General features: G+C 41.1%; 1 protein-coding gene across 1 annotated transcript; it reads left to right on the top strand.

Annotated features, from left to right (window-relative positions):
- Window positions 1–1,052: 1,052 nt before the first annotated feature.
- On the top strand, window positions 1,053–23,460 carry reep3b (receptor accessory protein 3b). The gene is made up of 8 exons (XM_044015137.1): window positions 1,053–1,388; window positions 9,322–9,394; window positions 14,068–14,144; window positions 14,983–15,103; window positions 15,233–15,346; window positions 18,460–18,622; window positions 20,594–20,727; window positions 20,839–23,460. The coding sequence occupies exons 1-8, from the start codon at window positions 1,357–1,359 to the stop codon at window positions 20,908–20,910; spliced, it is 786 nt and encodes a 261-aa protein (XP_043871072.1). The 5' UTR covers window positions 1,053–1,356; the 3' UTR covers window positions 20,911–23,460.
- Window positions 23,461–23,531: the final 71 nt, after the last annotated feature.

Here is a 23,531-nt window from a genome sequence, read left to right as displayed (position 1 = left end):
AGATAGATAGATAGATAGATAGATAGATAGATAGATGTATTGTTAGTATCACATTCCTTGTGCAAACTTTTTTAAGGACATTGTTTGCGGGGTGCAAAAATTAACATTGATTGGTTTTTTTTAAAATGTATTTATATTTATTTTAGCATAAATTTGGAATTTGGTAAAACTGCTTTCTCCTTCTATGTTTTACATAAACTTTTTGAGGGGTTCGGATTAAGGATCTTATTGGTATGACCTGTATACATCTGCACTTTATTATCTCTCTCACTCAAATCTTTTTTTTTTACCTTCTTTTATATTCTATTGTGAGTTTTATATCTGAAATTGTCTTGTCTCTGTAACTATTTGTACTATTTGTGCTACTATGTTGACCAGGACTCCCTGGAGGAAAAGATATTGTGTTTCAATGGGACCTCCCTGGCTAAATAAAGGCTAAATCAAATAAAAACTATGTGTGCATGTATTCCTTTCTCTAGATTCTCTGTGGATTGTGTAACCAAATTTAGTCTCAAGAATTAAGTGTGTCTCTGCTCCCCCCCCCTCCCACCCCCGTACAGACAGGTGCGCGCTTCCCCTGCTCAGTCCTATGTGATTTTATATATATATATATGTATATATGTGTATAAAAATCCTATTGTAATTAAAATAAAAATCCATGACAACATAATGTATGTATTTTTTATTTCTTACATCTCACCATGAAGATATACTTGTTGAAAAGTGAATCCGCCCTTGCTGCGTGCAGTGGAATTTAAGAAAAAAAAGGTCACCTTTCATCCTCACGGAGAGAAAACTGCTTCCCCGACAACATCCATCCACGAGTGTGTTTAGTCGCTTTTCTCACCCATTGGCTGGAAGTCGCCACGATTCCACATCTGACCAATCAGCGCGCAGGTCGATGAGTTTAAAATCCCACCGACTTCAACAAAGGCAAACGTCACGTGGGTTGACGTGTCCAGCCAATGACAGGCGGTGTTGGTTGTAAACAGCCTAAACTGTCCAATAAGCGCTTTCGGAGGGTTGTTCTCTTCCTGTTGACGTCAGTCTGAGCACCGTTCTGCTGCCAGAAACTGGAGAGCAGAGAAAAAAGGAGGAAACCTGGGGGATTAAGTGACTGCTTCACATCACCGAGGATAATTTTGGATATAATCCACTGACTTTAGCTGTGGCTACAGTAACAGAAAATTGAGAAACGATGTTCGGCTAATGTCCAGAGACATAACGAGCTCGCCTGGACTCGCTCTTTGAAGTTTTGGCTGAAGAAGTTCACAACGGCTACGGCTAGCTGTTAACCTTATCACTAGGGCTGTTCTTTTCGCTGCCACAGACCTACATCACATAAAAGCAGCAGCCATGGTGTCCTGGATGATTTCCAGAAGCGTTGTGTAAGTATTATTACAATAAACATGAGTGAAATGTAACTACAAACACCTCGGGGGTTTTTTTTACCCCGTGGAGAAATGTGGCTTTGTTAGCTTGCTTGGCTAACTGTTCCCGTCCTTTCACGTAGTTCTACTATCCTTCTTCAATTTGATTTACGTGACCGTGTGAAATCTATCAACAAGGTTATGCATAATTTCTGTTAAAAATGAAACTAGGCGCCGTAAACAAACTGTATTAGATTTATTATCATACACTGGTTTAAGTGGCTAGTAGTGGCTAGTTTGGCCTTGTTTGTCGAGTCCAAAGCTAACAGGCGTGTTTACATCATGATTCATGAGCGTGTACGTTTCTGTGAGTCACCTGTGACAATATGAAACTTTTGATAAGTTGACATTTCAAGCTCTTAAACGATCTGACTGTTAAGGAGTGCCAGGTACAGCTACCATCTTGAAGATATTATTAGTCAGCCCTACCCAAAATAACCTGACAAGGCATCCATTGTTGGGAGAAGAAAGACTTTAGAATTGATTTATGTGGCTCTGTGTGTGTGTGTTTGGTTCGTGGTTGCCTAGTTGTCAATGTGTTGACGCATATATCAATTATCGTAATGCGCAAGTGAGACATTCAGGTTTTAGTACAAGAAAGAAAAAGCTCTTTCTTGACTCATGGCAAACCTTTCTGTTTCCCCTCCTTCAGGTTGCTCATGTCTTTGTGTCTGTACATTTTCTGGAACAGTTGTTACTCAACTTGCTGGAGGGGAAATGGAGGATAGGAATGTAGTGGAATTGGCAGAAGGGAGTGGTGTAGAAAAAACAGAGTTACCCTCCCTCTCTAACGCATTTTTCAAATGCAAGCCATCTATTGTGGAATAGCAGGTGGGGTCTCTTTCACTACATCGTGTCCATCTGATGCCCCACACTAGAGGATTTTCAAATCTTACTTGAATGTGGGAGACCATGGTCACAAACTTTTGTAAACCATTTTCAACATTTTAATCCTGATAAAGCACAGACTACTAGACGACCCAGTCAACACACAGGACCACACACACATGGAGGAGATTCCAGGGCGTTGAGATCTCACAAAAACTTGTGTGATTTAATATGTCTTCAGAATATAAACAGACATGGAGACGGACTGTCTAACACTAATTATGTTTCCATGCATAGTTAGGTCAACTACGCTGTTCAATTGGAATACTGCCCTTTGTCCCAGTATGTAAGCACCAGTGGGAAATTGATTTATTGAATAAAGTATTGATTCCTCCACCACACTAGCTGAGGAAATGTTAGTGTTGGGGATGAAAACTGTTGGTTTGTGGACAAATCAAAACAAGACATTTTGAGGTCTGGGAAGCACCAATCATTTTTGATTTTCTGACATCTTATGGATCACACATATGATTAATCGAGAGAAAAAAAATTGGCGGATTTAAATAATTGTTAATTGAGGCTCTTATGTCGAGTGAATTCAGTCTCTTTGTCAGTCCATCAAAGGTACAGGCCTGGATTTTGCCATTTTTTTTGCCTCAGTGTCCTGATTCTTTCCATGTTTAAGTTGAGAGGTGGGAACTTTGGTGCATGTGCAGAGCCCCCATGCCAACTTGAGTCCAACTATGGTCCAGCTGAACTTACACATACAGTCGTAATTCGACTCTCAATCGCATTTGCTCAGTGTGTTAGTTGGACATTATTGTTACTGTTTACATTTATTTATAAGTCTGGTTTTAGTTGTACTATCACAAAAAAAAAGTTTTTTTCTATGTCACATAAACATACTGATTGTTTGCAGTATACAGAGCCAATCAAAGATCACTTAGATGATGCAGTTATTAGAAATTTACATAGTGCGGTGCTTTGTTTATGAAAATATTGTGGTTATTGTTTAGTAGGTGTTGTCATTTTTTCATCTTGGTAACAAGGATGCCGATAAATATACTTTGTCATTGCTAAGACATCCTTTGAAGTAATAGATATTTCATCGTACTTCAGTATCATCTGTTTAATAGTCTTACAAAGAAAAGAAGCATTGTCTGTTGTTATTGGCTACCTGTGGAATTCTTACTTCAAAAGGGCAGAATATTGCATTAAGTTGGGGTGTTCCTCACAACTGACACGCTAACTTGCCATACCCGCATGACATTGAAGTTTATTTTGCTGTCTGATTATTTAACTGTTTGGCACATTTCTTTTCCTTTTCACACCCAGTGTGTTCGGAGAAAGAAAGAAGGAAGATGTAGTGTTGGCAGGAGCAGAGGTTGAGGAATGAAAAGGCGGGGGGTAGGGCTCACTACTGAGCTCCAATACTTTCATGGCACCGACCAGTTTGCTTAGATACTGACAAGAATGGAAAACTGCTTTGTCATGTAGCAAACCTTCACCAGAACACGCAAAAGACCGTAGCAGTAAGTACCACTGGCGTCAGTTAGAAATCGAAAAACAGAAAGTTGCTTTTTGTTGAACTTCAAAATATGCTTAGATTTTGAAATGTAAAATTTTTTTCTGCTGTTATTGATGGCCTGTCACCCTTTGGCAGACTGGGTCTGTTGACAGTGTTTGTTTGGGGATGTGTCACTGTGAGAGAATGAGAGAACACAGAGGATCTGAGTGACAGAATGTGCTTTCGAGAGTGCCACAATAAAATAAGTTCCATTGAGATTTTGAAAAAGCAAAACATAACCTTGTCACAGAACTGTGTATTTTTGACCCACACAATCTCAGTATAGTGAATGAAAGGTAACTGGACATACAAAATAAGTTTGAGATCACTTTATTGATGGTTCTAAATGAACACAGGCCATGGATATTCACAGATGAGCCATAACATTAAAGCCAATGACTGGCTTTGGTGTTGAGGCTGATTAGTGTATCTGGCTGTCATTGTATCCATTGCAATTACTATAATGTAAGCAGTTCAGGTTTTAGTCAACATATCTTTTTAAATAGCTCAGTAGTTTTTGAGGAGGAGCTGTTGGTCTCTAGAAATAAATGTTAGGAAATAATGATCTAAAGTGTGAACTTGTGACTTAACAAGTCAGTTTTCAAATCTGGGGGGATTCAGAGAACTGTGAGAGCAGTCTAAATGTTCTATGCAATTCAATTCCCTCTGAGGAAACACTCAGAGGAGGGGTCGAGCTGGACTGTAACCAGTCCCATTTGCTGTTGCAGCAGTTCTCTCAACAATCCTCCTCCTGTGTTTTTAGGGGAAAAGTCTTGTAATCAAATTCTTATTCCTAAAGCTCAAACCAGATGGTGGGAGCTCAAATCTTGGAGATCTTTAGGTTATTTTCCCCTTCCTCCTTCGCTCTTGGTGAGTTTCTGTTTTCGTTTCTCTCCCTCTCTCTTTTCCTTTGCTCTTGCCCTTGTCTTCCTGTCCTCCCCCTCCCTCCATCTGGTTGTTGGTGGTTTATGGTGTCAGGAAACCAGGGAAATTGACCTGCAGCCCAGAGTCAAGGCCCATCTAAAAGCAAGGGGCTATTTTCTCAGCTGCATGCAGAGAGAGAAGGGGAGAAGGTGTTGAAATGGGAAGAAGGGAATGAGAAGGGAAATAGAGGGATGGTAGTTTTGGAATGAAGAAGGGGCCCTGCTTTTCAATAAATTGTTTCAAGAACATTTTTGTTCATGACCAACCTCTTTTGTGTGCCTTTGTTTTATGGAAGGAATGTCTTCATCTGCCCTTTGTGAGTTGGAAAGGAAAATATGTAACTTGAAGCCCCTGGAAAATATAAAGAAGTGTCATAGATGGAGTAATTAAAAGGTCAGAGTTTGGAAGCGTGATACTTTCCTGGCAACATAGTAATTGGGTGGCTGCAGTGACTTCAGACTCAAGTCAGGTATTAATGTGCCTTTTGCTTCTGTTTCTGTCTTGATGTTTTCTACTGAACTTAACTTAACATGCTGACCAGCTAGTCACATCTCTGCCAACCTGGGTCTACCATAACCAGATGTCAAGCAAATACAACAAAAGCCGAAACAATGACCAAGGGTTGATGGAACAGAACAGCTGTCAGCAATCGTGAACCAGTTCTGTTTTATTAAATCCCACTGGGAAACTTTTTTTTTTGTCAGTTACCATTTTTATGCAGCTGATACTCAATTGTACGTTTAATTTTCACCAAATGACCCAGTGCACTACATGCTATTATTATTGCTAATTCAACTATGTCAACAATACAAACAGACTACTAGGTTTATCTTCAGGACTCCTGCCAGAAGCTCGTAAAAATGCCACCAGTAAGATAGCGAGTACAGATAAGATAGCAAGATTTATATGTAACAATGTAGTCTCAAATGTCTGACACTGTATGGATTGTGTTTGAATTTGTTACTTCCAGCTTAATTTTAGAAAATGAAACAGCATTAGTCTGGCATACACACTATTTTCAATTGAATAGATGATCAATGCTCTCATCATTCATACAAACATGCCACCGAAATGGAGCAAATGGACTTATTTTCATTAACTTTAATGTTTTGTGCTTTTTGATCTGGAGTATTGTCCTGTATGTTAATGGAAATGAAGCACAGTGAGCCGAAATGACAATGTGACAAAGAGATGTAGACATGAAGAGAGAGTTTTGGAGCTGTGGCAGCTTTGCTGTTTCTATAGCAACAGCAGGAAAATAAACCTCTGTGTTTGCTGGCGACTTGCCTGCTGCTCAGGGAACTCGGGGAGGGAGTGCATCTGTATACAAGACTATATACACTGTGTGTCTGTGTGTTTGATTGCTGTTCGTCCTCCAGACCATATAGGATTGACTTAAACTGAAGGATTCTGTGCTCCTACACAAGCACATCCATTCAATTTCCAAACACGTTCCTTCATTTCTCCCATGCAGCTGTACCAGGTTTCTTCCAACAAGACGAGCAGATGAGTTGAGACTGCAGTATCACAGAATCCTTCTCTAGCTTCTAATATCTGTGGAAACATCAGACCATTTTGGAATAAGGCTACAACAAGAATGTGAATGTTATACCTTGAACAACATGTCATTTTATTTTAGTCCGTTTGAAATAGTCACTGTGTCAAATCATACTGTTTAATAACAAGATGATTGGTATTAAACCACAGACATAACGTTCTATAAATGGAAATGATCGTAGCATCATTCATGGTCACTGAATAGAGAACATGGGCTTTTGCCCTTTTGTCAGTGGAAGGAGGGTGTATGTGGTGTTAGAAGTAAAAAATATGTGCAAACACTGAACTGTGATTCATGTTTTATGAAGTACCACAGGCAATATTTGAGATTGTACCAGGTTTGCCGAAATGAAGTACATTTTTCTAGCACACTCCCGTGTTGAGATGCTACTCTTTTTAATTTGAGTGTCTCAGATGCTGCGAGTCATTATTGGGTGGATATTGTGTGATCTGGTCCTGGGCTTGTAAAGATACCCAGATTTACTGCCAGTACGGTTACAATTGAAGGGGAATTCCACCAGTTTACACATCAAACTCTGTTTCCAGCAGTGCACTGTTTGTGCATGAAGTCTGTTGTGGCTCCGGAGGGAGCAGTGAAGAGTCATTTTAAGTTTCTTTATTCAGGGGCATGTAGACTCATTGATATCGCTGATTTGTTGGTCACATAACAGGTCTGAACTCCCTGACATTTGAACAGGACTTATCATTGCTGTCCAAGCTGCTCCCGCCTGTCAGTGATGATTCCTGGCAAACTGACAGAAAGGCCAAACGTCTCAATACAAGATAAAAATGACTGAGAGTAATATTGACAGTTGCTAAATCTGCTGCTAGATGCATGTGTCCGTGAACGTTATTCTCCCATTCCCCTTCTGACCTGTTACAGTTTTCAAAATTCCAAATCACTATGGTAACTTAGAATAGCGACGAATGCACTGTAAATGACAGGTTTTGAACCATGCAAACAGTGATACTTTTGCAACACTTTTTCGTCTTTCTTGTCTTAGTTCTGTGCTGCTGCAGATCTGAGGCATATATGGCTTTATCCCTGGTGGGGACAACCTCATCCCGACCGAGTTTGGGATTAAAATGGGATGTCATTTGACTGTTCCTCTTCTAGGCGATATGGTCTCGGGGAGATTTAGATTCTCAGATAAAGAACAAGGTTTTGTATGTTGTATTTAATTAATAATGATAATGATGATGACACTGAAGGAAGCCTAGTAATAAAGCTGACAGCAGAGCGCAAATGTATGACATGACTAACCCTTAATGAATTCACAAAATCGTTTTCCCCTCAGGTGATATTGGAGGTGTTAAGATACTGACATTTATGCTGAATATATCATTCATTGAAGCACTGAAAGAATGATGAATGAGCAGAAAGAAGTGTAAAACACTAAAGCCTGGTAATTTTATGGTCTTGTTTTTTTGCAGCTTATTCTCCGTGTTAAATGTTTGAATACGATTCGTTTAGCCTTGATTTACCCCAAAACCTTAGATTTTCCTGGTATCCTTTATTGGTGATTGTAATGTTTGTTTAAAAGGTCCACAGTAGTCCCATTAATAAACACATGATTTAGTGATGAAATGAAGTACATTATGTAACTTGTGGATTTTTACACCACTGGCTGCATTGAACTTGATTCACAGCAAACCCCCTCTAAACCTTTTTGTCATGTGCATTGGGAGTAAATGAAAATGTAGCTGCAAAAGAATATAACAGTGGGTCAAATGCCTGCATGTCGTGTGACAGTATCTATGCAGTATTTTACTTCATAACAACTTGTTGTTATGGTTGTCCGAATCGACATTCCAGGGTCCTGTACTGTGAAGCCGAATTTGTTGTTATTGAGGTAGAGACATCGCAATACTCAGCGTCTTGCAATATTCTGATAATATTGTGTCATGACCTAAATATCATTATAATATTGTATCTGAGTTTTTCTATATTTATTTTCCATAAGCGTATCCTAACCATTATTTGTCTAACCTTAACTTTAGCGGCTTGTTTATGAATATCACTCTTTTTTTCAGAGGAGATGAATTAAACATAGTTGATGTGTTATTTCTTATTTTATTTACTAGCCAGCTGTGGAGAGGTCATGTAAACCCTCCCTCTGCCCTTGCAGTGTCTGTGGTCTTTGAAACACGTTTCTTTTGTTCACGATTTCAAAGGACAGAGTATGGTTATCGATAAGGACCTTTTTTTTTATCAAGCAAAGTAACAAACATTACACGAACAGAACAGTGCAATAAGACTCTGCAGCCAAAAGACACTCTTTAAATAAGGAATACTCTCTGTATGCAAGTCAAAATGAACAAAAGAAGAGTTCAGTACACTGAATTAGTGTTAAAACCTGCAGTGAAGCAGGCATGGAACCAAAGGCCACATTACCCCCAGCTGCTTCTGCTGCTGCAGAAGATTACAGAGGAAACATTGAGTCATCGTCTTGTGTTCCAGTGGTTTTCAGACTCTGGGTCAGAACCCAGCACCCCATCATTGCACGATATAAATAAGTCCCCAGGTTGTTCTGCAGGACCAGATGATGGTTTTTAATTTCACAATTTTGTCTATAAACATCAGTTTGCATTGATTAATTATACTGAACAACCATTTTGTTTTCAATGTAAAACCTCCTTCACATGTGCATGGGGAAACAGTTGTCTCTGAAAATCAGATCATGAATGTGGGGTCATACTATGGACTTTAAACTGTATGTTCAGTTGTATTTGTCAGTGTTCCAAATTCAGATTCAGCATACACAACTTCAGCATAGACTTTTTTAGGCCTATCTTTATATAAGATTATTTTATCTTGGTCAATGTGTATTTGCGTTTTTCAGATTATATACAGTCTATTTTCATGTGGAGTGACAAAGCAGTGGTCACATTCAATCAGAATCATTCATTTAGTGCTTTTGTGTATGTTTCCAAGTATGAATAAGACGGTGGTGCTTTGATTTCATATATTGGCAATATAAATCATGGTTTTGTGTGTTCTCTCCCTCTCTGCAGGCTGGTGTTTGGGACCCTATATCCTGCATATTACTCTTACAAAGCAGTCAAGACCAAAAATGTCAAGGAATATGTAAGTGGATGAGCTTTTATGTGCATGCTTTTTTTTTTTTATTGTATAAAAGACACTAATAAGGACATTTAAGGTGTTAAAACCAACATTATGGTTACCATTCAAGCCATTGTTGCTCCTGTGTTTCACATGTGTGTAGATTAAAAGTGTTGCCTCTAATGTTGGCAAATGTTTTATCTGTTTCTTGTGAAACATGAAAACAAATGCCTCAACGCGGGTCTCAAGATACACATTGAGTCTGACATCATCAGAAGGTCTATGGTTTCGATCCTTGGCTCCTTCAATCCTCATGAGGTGTCCTTGGGCAAGACACTGAACAACAAATACCTCTGACAGTAAAGTGTGTGGATGTATAAATCACAGGGAAGCTCAGAGTATTTGACTCATAGTACGCACAGCACTTTGAGTATTTGTAAAGACTAGTAATCTAAATGCATATAATGTAACACCACAGCAACCCTACTTCCAAATAACCCAGATTTTGAGTGGGTACTAAACACGCCTCTATAGGTTTTCTCTGTGAAGTTGGGTGATGTAACTAATGCCAGTGAGAGTGAAATCACAGAGCGCTGAGTTCGGTACATTCACATAGAGGCTTACCACACCAGCACTAGACTCCGTAAGCAGTAACTCTACGCTTTGTTTCTGTTTGCCGTCTCTATGTTCCGATGCTTCCTTTGGTGTGTGGTGCAGCTGGGTTGTTAGATTTGCAATACTGTGAAAAAGCCATGGTTAGATTTGTTGTTTCAGCAAACAACATCTTGCCAATATATAAGACCAACTTGCAGTCACATCATTCCAAACCAAATGCCATTGATCCTAGAATTTGAGACACACACATGCTAGAAAGATGGTATTGCCTAGAGCCTTTTGCACAGTACTGTACATGACAGAAAGAGTAAAGAAGGAAATGGAATGGATTAAGGATGAGGATCCGTTACACCTGAAAAAGTGTAACCAAGGTGTCCACTGTGAATGCTAATGAACTACTAAGATATCACTTGGTCATTTGTATTCTTCAGACTCGGTATGTCTGGGCAGCGAACACCAAGAAGAGCCCTGCTGCTTCCAAACTTATTCCATTACACAAATGTGAGTCCACTGTTCTCCAGGGGATGCTCAAAGCTGTGGAAATGGGTTTGTAGTTTTGCCATGATATATGCCTGGCTGACGTGTACAGCGAGTTCACCGGATTTCTTGGCGGTCCTGGCATGCAGTGTGAATTGTGTGACCTTCGTATACATGGATTTACGCCTTTTAAAACCAGAAAGCGTGTAAAGGGACATTTATAAAAACACTACCTTCAGAAAACACCCATCTGATTCAGACTGCTGAAGCCTCAGATTAACTTTGCAGCATATTTTTTATTATACTCGGACCCAGGACAGCACTGTTGTTGTTCACTGGAATGAGTATGAAAAGAGAATCTCCTGATGTACAGTTAAATATAAACAGGGGGAATGATGAAGGCTGTTTTCCAATAAGGGTTCTTGATGTCTTCTGAGATGAAAATAATTCTTTAACCCAGAATGTTTAACTCATTCTGTTTAATGATAATGTGCTTTGAATCTTTTGGATGACATCATTTTGTCAACATGATTATTTGATTTGGAGCCAATCTCAGTCATCAGGGTACACCCTGGACAGGTCACCAGTCCAATGTAGCGCAAACATGGAGAGACACATTGGATTCTCTCTCTTCTCTCACATGCAAAACAACCAGTGACCTTCTCACTGTGAGGCAACATTGCTAACTGTATGGTTCTGGCCCTAGTTTAGTTTTAATTCAAACATATTGGAGTCTGAACAGGCAGAAAACTTTAGAAACAATGGTGCTGACAACCCACATTTGCTTCCTGATTGGCTCTTATCTGTCGGTAACAGTTCCAAGAAAAGAAATCCCTGCTGTCACTTTTCACCTTCCCTGTTCTATGATTATGGCAACCAAGCAACCAGTTGCAAACATACAATCTGCTTCACTGTTTAGACTGCATGCCCGCTCTACAAGAAGCAGACCCCGTGTCATCAACACAGTTGTCTCTTTGAAGTCTTCATAGAGTCTTTCATTCATTTGCACTGTGACATTATTGGTCACCTAGAGGACATTTACTGCACATTCACATGCGCTGAGATTCCGCTCAAAACATATGACTTAACTTCTAACTTCAGCCAAGCTTTTTTTTTTTTTTTCAATCTTTGGAAGGAAACCAGAGTGAAAATTCATTTGCTGGGGAACATTAAGATGAGATTTAGTGAACAAAGGCTGGATCTCACACAAACATGATCCGGGAGCATCAAATACGTCTCAAACCTTTCACTTCACAAAGCACACCCTCTGGCATGTGTAAGGTTTTTTAAATACACAGAAAATTGATTAAACAGAGTACTTTTTTCAGCACTCTGGTACTTGAGCCGAAACTGGCCTGTGGCTGCTTTTATATGATTGAGTTGCAGTACACCCTGCGAGAGGTTACATCAGTTCATCACATAGTTGGCTCTGAAAATTCATTCCAGAGCCCAGCCCTCTCATTTTGTTTTTATTGCTTTAGTGTGTTTCTATGTGAACGAATGTCCAATGCGGCTTGTGTGAGTGCACGCTGACTGACGCGTCTCTCCGTCACTGTCTCCTCAAACATTCTCACCCCCACTAAAAGTGAAACCAGTGGACGAAACGATGTCCTCTCCCTTCTTTCACACATTTATCATATTCTTCTTTCATTCCACCCCATTAACAGGAGTGGACATCACTCAGTTAGAAACAACATTGCCATGTTCTGTGCCTCCCTGCCTCTCTGCTACCTCTTCACTGCTGACACGGGAATAATGAAGTGCTGAATGAAAGCAGTCAAAACTTCTGACCCTGAGGCTACACTGTTTCAGATAAATGGGCTCCTGTGTCGAACAGTCTGGATCCCAGTCTAACTGGGAGCAGACCTGTCTGATGACCGGTGTTTTATACTGAACGTAGCTCTCAGACACTTGGGCTTAGGTAAATTGAATATATTGACTAGGATTATGATGGATAGTAATGTCATTTATACACCAAATGGTTAATTGCGTCACTTGTCAAATGATTGATCTGGAAAGGGATCTGTCAGTAGATTATTAATGATATATTATGGCTGTTTTTGTGTGACGCATTAGCATAATATTATACAATCCAACTATATAGAGGTTGTATTCATTTAAAATGAGCGTATGTATTGGCCAGTCTCCCGCTGCCACTTCCATCTGCATGTTCTGCCTAGTTGAGCTTTAACCAGTTGTCGGCCCATTGGCTGCGGAGAGCTGAGGTCAGGTGTTTTTTGTCTTTCTCTTAATGGAAGGCAGTTATTCATAGACCGGGATAGTAAATGTCTGCAATTGCCTCAGGAAGTTAAAATGGCTGCGGTATATTTCACTGAGGTCACATCTTAATGTCCTCCCTACTGATGAGATGAAGGAGGGAGGCCAAGAGAGAAAGCGCAGGGAAGGGGGGTGGTGGTGCAGAGAGCAGGGTATGAAGGGGAAGATGAAAGGGAGAGGTAGAAGAGAGACAGAGGCAGGAGGAGATTGAAACATATAAATTAGATGTCCCCTCCATCTCTCTCTCTTTTACATTTATCATTCCCCCAAGCCTGTGTTTGTGAGTGAGTGTGGAGGAAGTTCACGATGAGGTCGCCAATTAACCAGTCAAGCAGTAATGTTGTAGGCAGTGTAGTGTGTGAGTGAGTGTGTGTGAGAGCCCCTTAGTGTGTGATGGACAAACATCTAGACATCAAGTCCTTTTTTTCTGTAAACATAAGCCCACGTTGAGATCCTGCTTTATTGCTGTTAGAAAATATCACATATCACATATCACTCTCCCAGTGTGCGATTTCTAAACAGAAATCTTGTTGTTCTGTGGCGTGACGCGTTACACAACAGTGTCGATGCCTGTCCCACCATGCCCGCTCTTCCTTCTCACATCAATACCATTCTGTGACACGCTCTGCTGTCGGCGCGTAGGTGAAACCGCAGTGACTCATACCCGCCGTTTAATAGTTCTACCTTTTATATAGACCCGTGAGGTACAGCATTCCCGCCTTGAAGAGTCTGTGTATCTGGGACTGCATGCTCTTAATTCTCCACACACGCAGGCACACCAGCGTTTCACAAGGTAGAGTTGGTGTGAGTTCAGTCATGCGGCTGCAGCTGTGTCTGGCTAATACCTCAGCCTGCCATGTGACTGTCTGCCTGCCTACCACTGTGTGCTGCTGGCTTTGATATGGAAATCCAGCGAGAAGAGCCAGGAAAGCCTGTAAAGAGAGAGACGGCAGGAACGTGAGAGCAGGGAGGGCAGCAGTAAGCATGAAAGCAAACTGATATAAAATCCTAAACCTCTACTACTACTACTGGCCTGAGACAGGACAGGGGTAGATTATAAAATGGTAAAAGAAGAGAGCATGTACTGGTGGAACTCTTAGTCCACACAAGAAGCCTTTAACTCAGTTATTATTGTCCATAACCATGTTCACTTGTTGCATTCATGTGTGCTGTAGGAAAGTAATGGCTGTTTTCTGTAGCACGTCCTACCTGGTGTGATATTTCAATACCTCTAGTAATAATTAGTATACCAGTAATTAGTAGTATTAGTTATTAATGTCCAAATGTCAGTCAGTGGAGCTTTATTTTCCTCTGTTTTCTCTGTTCAGGTGCGTTGGATGATGTACTGGATTGTTTTTGCCCTCTACACTGTGGTGGAGACCATCTCTGACCTTACGTTAGCATGGTGAGTTTTCTCAAAGATACCACATAACACACAGTCTAATATGAGTCAACACACACACACACACATAAGACCAAATGTTTGTCTCATCAGAGTAGAGAGTCTTTATCCTCATGTTTTCCAGCCTTTTTAACACCGCTCCGAGTCCACTGGCTCTGTCATATGTGTTTCACTCGCAGTGGCCTCTACTGAGCCACTCGACCCTACGAGCGATTGATGTAGTGCTGCCCTGATGGTTCTAGGAAGAGTCCCGCTGGTTCCAAGCCTCTTCTGTTTCACTGTTGTTGAGGCCACTGTTCTCCGGGGAACACTCAACACTTTAGAAATGATAAAATACCTTTGTGCTGATCCGTGTCTCGCCGCAAAACTTTACAGTGCAGGTGTCCAGAGACTTTGTTGAACCATACACACATACACGTGTGTGTGTGTAATTCGCAACTCGTGTGTGAATTATTTGTAGTAGTAGTTCATTTTTCCTGGACTCCAAGTGGATTCTAGACTTGAGCGTAACTGAAGCAAACAGGAAGCACATAATCTCAACACAGCTCTGAATATACGATTAGAGATTTGTGTGGGGCAAACATGAGTAGGTTTCATGTGTTATAATGTATGCACACTTGGAATTTGTAAAAAATAAAACATGTTGGTGCCATTGTTATATTGTCAAATGACCTCATTGCATTGTAATGTATTTTTAATACATGAAATCTGTGTTTTAAATGCTGACTCTGTGTGTTCCAAACGGCCTCTTCTCCACAAATATTAACGGCTGAGACTTAACAAGTTAATCAACCCTCATTAATGTTGGGGACACTTCCTCTCTCTCTGTGCGTGTGTCCAGGTTTCCTTTGTACTATGAGCTGAAGATTGCCTTTGTGATCTGGCTACTGTCGCCCTACACCAGAGGAGCGAGTCTCATTTACAGGAAGTGCCTGCACCCACTGCTGTCCTCCAGAGAGAGGGTATGATCGACCACCAATTCCTCCACACTTATCTCCATACACAAGGAGTAATTGTGTTGCAGTCACGCTGCTTTCTATTCCAATTAAACTATCCACTAACAGATTGTTAATTGATTGTTTCCCCTCCAGGAAATAGATGAATATATTGTGCAGGCCAAAGAGAAAAGCTATGAAACCATGGTGAACTTTGGCAAGCAGGGACTGAGCATCGCAGCCACGGCTGCTGTCACCGCAGCTGTCAAGGCAAGTTTCCCTGGCAAACTTCTCCTCTGTATTCTAGTAAATATTCTTTCAAATGTGCTGTTTACTTTCATCCCTGAATTACATATCATGTCTTTTTTGTGTATTAACAACAAGTAGGAGCAGTATTATGGGTGGATCGGCGTTTACACCGTAGCTCACTTCTGTGGTATTCATCAAATTTAGACATGCCCTATAAATGCCATCGCTTCCTTTTGCCTCAGCCTCTCCCCATCATCACTTCACATGATCTGGGTTGATGAGACAAAGTGGAAGCTTGAGTTACCTTTTTTGCTTCAGATACAACAGCACCCTCCACCTGCTTCAGACAGTAGAGCAATTCAGCCCTGTGGCACAGAATGTCCTGATTCGACTTGCTAAATCACACTCGACATAACGCGGGACAGAAATAGAGCTTACAGTGTGTAAATAAATGCGTCAGTCACACCTGAATGAAATTCTGAACTCACCGAATTTAATAGATCTGTTTCGCAGCTCGTGTCAATGTATTCTTTGTGTGCCGCTGAAGTGCCATGTTGTCCTTCAGCTATCACTTACTCCTGAGTCGGTGCTAATGAGGTGTGTTTGGCTGGTTTCATCAGCATCGCGTGAATACCTGAGTGTATCAGATAATCCCCGTTGAGCTCCTGTCTCAGGCTCCACTGCTCTGAGGTAATCCCAGGCAGTGGGAATCCACCACTAAACAGAATTAATCATGTCAGCTTGTTAGATCCACATTAACAGCCCAGGCCATCGGAGAATAGAATGTTTGTAGAAGGCAGGTTTTTATTTACAGTCTACATGTGGTGAGTTAGACTAGCCGTATGAGGCACCTTCTCTCTACTGACCTTTTTTTTTTTACCAAGATGTGAGTGTCTCTGTTTCTTTTCTCAGCCTCAAAACTCATCGTCTCTTTATATCTCTATCTTTTTCTTTGTATCGTGTCTGCGCACTGTGTTCCATCACAGCAGTTGGAGGTCACAGTGCAATTACTAATCCTTTCAATTCTTTTCATGTTTTAGTTTGAAGGTGATGAGCCTTCACTTACTTCGATAGATATTTGTGAAAGCTGACACCTCAGAGAGCAGGTGATACCGGACCTGTGGGTTTGTTTTTAAAACGTGAATTATCAGCCTATTTAATGTGCGGCATCATTAAATAACCACTGATAACCAGCCGGCTTCAGTGCTGTCAATCCAATGGCAAATTCATTGTGCATGCTGCCTGCAGCTGATTGAAAGTGCATCTGTAAATCCTCCCCATCTGTGAAGAAAAATATCACAGAATCAGTTTTTTTGTATTGCTGTCTTCAGTTGTTGTTGCTGCTGCTGCTGCTGCTCTCTTGAGTGTTTACTGTAGAGACTCTCATATTGTTTGAGGACACGCCAAAAGAGTGCATGTCGATTCAGACCGGTCTGTGCCCCAGTATAAATCATCAAGTTTAAATCTAGATCAAAATATGGTTTGCCAAATTGGACTGGCGCTTTAAATCCCCAAAGTATCCTGAAATAAATGCTGTGTTTAGCAGTATCATGCAAGAAAGGACTACTCTGAAAAGTCCGTTTTGTATTTGACATGATGCAAAGTTTGTGAGTAGGCTGCCTGCCTGTGAAAAAAGTATAATTATTTGTTTTCTAATAAACCCTGAGTTATTTTCCACCCGTCTTTGAAAGGACAGTTGCTGCACAACGCTGTCAACAAAACAGGCACATACACACACACAAGGCCGTACCTTTCTCTTGAATGGTGTTGTCATTGGGGTTGTATTCGAGTTCACCGCTCATAGTTCACATCATGATTAAAACCTTATTTTAGTCTTTGGATTCTGCTGCCCGAGACTATCCTGCTTTGCCCCCTTTGGGTTTCACCGTGTATTTACCTCCGATTCTTTCATTATAGTGGGTACATAATCATTCAAACAATAACATAGCAGCTGTGTGGAGGTGTACTCTCTCTCACACACACACACACTCTCTCCTGCAGCTACACACCACCTGCCTTTCTGTAAATATGAGTAAATGGCGTTTGTTCTCGAGCGTTACGCTTTTGCTTTTTCTGGTTTCTTGGTGGAAATACCAGCTCACGTACAGTCGCATGCTCCAGCCTGCGCTTATAACAATTCCTAGTGGTGGATGACATCAGAGCCACAGGTTCTGCTGGACTTCATGTGCTCTAAGTATCTGATTTAAGAAGCCAAAACTGAACTGATAATTGTCCAGCTTTCTTTCACCTAACCTTTCTGTGACTCTGTTTCTCTCTCTCTCTCCCTCTCTTTCTCTCCCTCCCTCTGCACTGACATTCATCTTTCTTCAGGGTGTCTGTGTGTGAGCAGGCTGCTGTGGGAGGTAAAGACCAGTCAGTGTTGCAGCATGGACAGAATGTTTCCCCTGTCATTTTCATACCAACATTATTCCACCGTGTACCACATCCTCTTCTGTTCTTTTAGCAGATCTGATAGCCCAGCATACATTTCACTGAGCATTTAAGCTCAATATTTAACCCCCCGACCTTTCGTTTCATTTTTTTATTTCTCATTGGAACGTGTGGAATGTTTTCACCCCATGTTTTACCTTTTCATTTCAGTATAACACAAAATAAACCTTTGTGTTTAATTTGTATCCTGCTGTTGTTGTTGTTGTTGATGCTCATTTTGTGAACTGTGTTCATCATGGCGTCTTTATCATTGTACAGTTTTTGCCCCCGACACTACAAACACCATCAGTCCACAGACATAAACATCTACTATGACAGAACTTATAGCTTGAATTTATAACACCCTGTGGAAACTTAACCAAGAAGACTGGAACCTGTAGCTGCTGCTAAAAGAGGCTCCTACCAAGTACTTATCATTTTGTTGGCTCAGGGTTGAGTTGTATTCTGGTCAGGATTTATAGTTTATATAGTTTATATGATATTCCTTACTCAAAAAAAGAAAGCCTCCAGCCACCAGAGGGAAACAGTGAACTCCACACACTCATGTTGTTTTCCCACAGTCGTTACACACTCAATCATTCATCACTGTTGTTCACTCGCACGTCTTAAGAGCAGCCGGATAGTGACGGAATATCTTTGTCTTTTTGTGTGTGTGTGTGTGTGTGTGTGTGTGTCTGTGACAGGGTCAGGGCGCCATCACGGAGAAGCTGCGAAGCCTGAGCATGCACGACCTCACGCAGATAAGCCAGCAGGACGACAGGGGGAACCAGCTGTACCAATACAGCTCCCACGCGTCCAACCCTGCCATGAGGAGATCTCAGAGTGCTGATGTTGCAGATGGAGAAGGTAAATATACACACACACGCTTCTGTATTCAGACTGGGAACCAAATGTGGGAAATGTGGCATCTACTAAAATGAGAAACAACAGAACTAAGACCATGACAATGCATGAGGAAGTACATAGATAGTACAGTCCTACTACAACACATCTACTTTACATGTAGATTTTTGGTCTTGTGCCCTTATTTCCTTCCTTCAATCCACCCTTTCTTACTTGATGGTACCTGTAGACTGCCTGTGTATGTGTTTGAGAGAGAGAGACAGACAGACAGACAGACAGGGGGGACTTTTCAGCAGACAGAGGAGATGAGATGAGGTTTAGTAAGATGCTGGTAGAATGTCAAACACTTTCTCTCACACACACACACACACAGAGTGAGTCAGTGAGGCATGGGGGGGTGAGAGAGTAGGGGGTGGGATCGGAGCAGGAGGAGGAGAGGACAGGGATGAATGTTTAGGGGGAGAGTGGAGATGTAAGGGATGAAAAGAGGAGTGAATTAGAAGGAGAGGTGGAGGGATTGAGGGAAGGAAGGCTGCTAGACGGCATTAGCATGCTGAGAGAGGACAGAGTGTAATATGTATTCAGCTCAGCCAGCCAGCAGGGAGACTCAGAGACATGGAGGGAAAGAGAGAGAGATTTTTTTTTTCTCTTTCAAATGTTTTCTCACTGCTGTAAAAATGCTTCACAAGACACCACACTCCCTTTGGGGGCCATGTTGGAGGTTCTCTGTTCTTGGACAGATGATTGTTTTTTTTAGACATAGTGTACTCGAAAAAGACGAGGCTCATGATATTCTATATAGCGTCAAAAAAAAAATCCCACGTGTGGAGTCAAACTAGCACTGAACGTATCCTCTGAATCCCTCCGAGCCACAGAGCTCCATTGTTTCCCCAAAGCTATTAAAAACACATCTGTGAGCCCAAGTGTTGCACGAGGTGACATCGTCCCTTCATTACCATGAGAAGACACACACACACACACACTCACAGAGGTTTGCACCAGTAACCACAATTTTAAACCTCATGCCCTAATCTTAACCAGTTCTGTCTCAATAGGACCAGGTTTTGGTCTCCATGAGGACTACTAAAGATGTAACTAATACATCACACACACACATACACACTCTGCATTGTGTATTCATTCTGTCACACATGCCATCCTGCTGCCACTAATACAGAGCAGCCCCAAATGTGGATTAATCTACAGCTAAAAATAGTGTTTTACAACGGCCATGTGCTTTAGTGAGAACTTTTTATTTCTCTTTCTTTTACTGTTTCTTTTTCTTCTTCTTTGTTCTCATGTCGTACAGTCCTCTCAGGCTAAGTGAACACCCCTCTTTGATGGAGCTCTGTAATAATAACCTGCATTGTTTGAAACAATGCTTAAACCCATTTAAGCATTTAAGGTCATTCATCATTTTTATTCTCGGGTCTACTGCTTTAAAAACAAAACATGGAAAATCGACAGACGCCAAATAAACAGCAATGCTCTGTGGTCTGTAAATCAAACTGTTTGCAGATGTATCTTGTCTGTGTTTTCAAATAAAATTAGTAGCTGTTCTTAAATGACTAGATTTTTGTAGGACTTGAAAGTTTACCTTCTTCTGTGGAGAACTGTGAAAATATTAGTGTTGTGGCCACACTGAGGCTCAGGTAGTAGAACAGGTTGTCCACAAATCCCAGGGTTCGTGGTTTGATCTTTGGGGAAACTAAATGGATGTTATCAGCACCAACTTTTTTTTCATAAATTGCCTTTCCTGCCATGTTAATGTTTTTGTTCACTTCCTGTGTTAAATCTCTCCTTTTATTGTGTCTCTATGACAAGGAACACTACACTACAAATGATTCTCTGCTGCCCTCTGCTGGTTCCAGCATGTCACAAAGAGTATTACGACCACACAAAGGCGTTTTTGTTATCTGCAGAGCACAAATCATAGTCTGTGTTTCAGTGTTCCTGTTTTTTTTTCTTCCCCAGATTACTTTTATGACCAGGAGGACCGGTCAGATGAGGAGGGGGAGCCAATATTCTCCGAAGACGAGGCCGTTACTCAGAAAGGACTGAGGCGGTCGCAGAGTGTCAAGATAACACGGTCTAGGATCCGCAAAGACGTGAGGGTCTTGTTCTGTTTTGTCAGATATCAGAAATAATGCAGGTAAAACACACTTTTGTAACACATAACGTGTCTGACGTGTTATTATTTTCCCTCATGTCCTCATCAGGCTCGGTATGGATCCCTGAAGATTAAAGGCAAGAAGAGACCAGCACTGAACTCGGTGAATTATGGGGTGTGAAGAAACTACTGCTGATATATATCTATATATATATATACACACACACACACACACACTGATTGATCGGTCGATGGTATTTACAGTTCTTCTCGGTCTGAACTCTTTTTGCGTGTCTCCGATCTCGAGTCTTCTGCTGACATATTTATTCCCTCGGTGAAGGTCGATGAAGACGCTGTTTGACCTTTTGTCTTTGGGACGATTTTGCATGGACTTTTGTTTGTTTGTTTGTCATAGTGTTAAGTCATAGTGTTAAGGTGTGATGTTGTGTTTTGTTTTTTTTCTTTTAGAGTTTGAGGTCTGTCCAATTGACACTTTTTTTCACTTGTGGTACCACTTTTTAAAAAAGGCGTCGTCTGTGTACAGTTCATAAATACTAATGTTTTATCAATGAAACTAATGCTTTATTAAACTGTTAAGAAGAGCAGCGTTTGGGTTGCCAGGTTTCGGAAGATCCCATTGGCCACTAATCTAATAGAAAGGGCATTTTATTAAAAACGTTTTAACGCACAGTCCAAAAACATGCAGATTTGGGGATTAGGTAAACTGGACACTCTAAATTGACTGTAGGTGTGAGTGTGAATGGTTGTTTGTCTCTATGTGGCCTTGTGATGGACAGCTGGGATTGGCACCAGCGCCTCCCGCAACCCTCATGCGGAGGATAAAGTGGTAGAAGGTGGATGAATGGATGGAACTACAAACCCTATATCTTCATAGGAGACAGACCCATGATCTTAGTAAATAAAAAATATTGCCCAATTCAACTCAATTTTACTACAGGACAAACGTATAAAATGCTCCCTTGTTACAAATAAAGAGTTACTTACCAGAAGTAAAGCTTCATTTAGGTTTTGTACATTTATTCCTACTTTTTATGCTTTTATGACCACATCAATCATGAAAAGAAAACATTTTTAATTATTTTTACTAGATTCAGATTAAATGAAGGTGGATTTATACTAAAAAAATACATTTAAGTAACGGTATCAATAATAACCTGGCAACCCAAAGTTGTTGTTTTAATCGTTGGTTTATAAATGCTTGCAAATCATTATTCAAAGATTTGTCCTAATACAAAAAGCAACCTTTAAAACATGGCAGCGCGTCAGTGTCTGCTGCTGCTGCCTTTCAGGTATTGTTTTTCAGCGAGTAACTTGATCTGACGAAGCTCTGACACTGTTCTTCACTTGGAGTCAGTTACCTTCTCTGTGGCTCAGCGTTTGTTTTGTTTTTCTTACCTTGGACACACGCACACGTGCAACATTCCCTGTCGCAATGGTGACAGCACCAGAGCCTGCGTCCCAGCGGCGGACACCAGCCGTTCTGACTTGAACTCTAGAGGAGGAGGAGGAGGAGGAGGATTGGAGCCTGTCAAAGTGAACAAACTTGTGACCACCAGCAGATCAACACTACTCCTCACTGCTGTCACAGGAAGAAGGCAACGACCAACAAAGAGGAACCAAAAAAATGAACCAAGTGTTTCCCCCGGAGTTTTTTTTTTCCGGGAGAGAACTTGACACCTCTTGCTCACTTTTCATGCTGATTTCTTATATTTGTATTTTAATGTGACTTGTGTGTCCTCGTCACATTCATAGTTGTACATTTTTCTCGTGTTTTGTTGTGTCAGTGAAGATTACCTTTGTGTTACCTTTTGTGCTTTGTATCGTAACCACCGGTCTTTATTTTGCACATATACCTCCCTCCCAGTTGGATTTGACTGTTTTAATCGTCGCTGTTGCTTTATCATCTCATTTTATTATACACTTTTGCTGTGGGGAGACTGTAGTAGCACGTGTTTGCTGAAAGCTAGTGCTTATAACACAAGTTTGACTTGTTTTTGTCCGCTCGTGCTGAACTCGGTGGTACACGGCAGAGGAAAGGTTCTCTCGGCAGCTGCGGTTTTGTCAGGAAGAGGTGGAGAGGAGTCCGTTTATTGTTGTTTCTCTGGCAGAAACTCTCGTCAGTACGTCTGTCCTAAAGTGGAACGATGTGTTTGTGGAAGTGGACATGGATGAGGATGCGTGACACAGACAGTGAGGACTGGACTGGGTCCTCTTCTCACTTGTATTGAAGTCACTGTATGAAGGGAAGTCTTCATGGCCAGTCAGGAGAAGATTTAGAGAAGTAAACCTAGACATGTTTCCATCAGGGCTGTCACTCAATGCGAGGGTCTGTACAATCTATCACTTCAAATCATACATATTTTAATTATTCACCATTTATTATGGTAAAATAAACAACAAATATGGGGCTGTTTTTTGTTAACTCCCTCCATCTTGACCCTTTTTTTTGCAGAAGTGACAGCCCTAGATTTACAGTCGGGAAGCCAAAGCTGTAGCTAGTTAGTCTTAATTGCAGTGCAACAACAAGCCAAACTTGCCCAAGTCGTAACGTTCACTCAATGCTAACACCTGACTAACGGAAAACCAAAGCTTCATGAAGTCACGCAGAGCTGTTCGGGCTCGCGTGATCGGTGTAGGTAAAAACGTTTTAATGTGTGGATTTGCTGGATTGAAAATGCAATAAAAATAAAAGATGGGCTCATAAAACTGACTCTGTGGGCCTGTTGCAGCTGATTCTTCATGTTTGCTCTGTGGGGACTTTTATGCAATAAACAAACAAGT

This window comes from Solea senegalensis, unplaced genomic scaffold (assembly GCF_019176455.1).
Source record: "Solea senegalensis isolate Sse05_10M unplaced genomic scaffold, IFAPA_SoseM_1 scf7180000012903, whole genome shotgun sequence".
Lineage (NCBI taxonomy): Eukaryota > Metazoa > Chordata > Actinopteri > Pleuronectiformes > Soleidae > Solea > Solea senegalensis.
The sequence above is the reverse complement of the archived record's forward strand: the minus strand, read 5'-3'. Positions and strand labels throughout refer to the sequence as shown.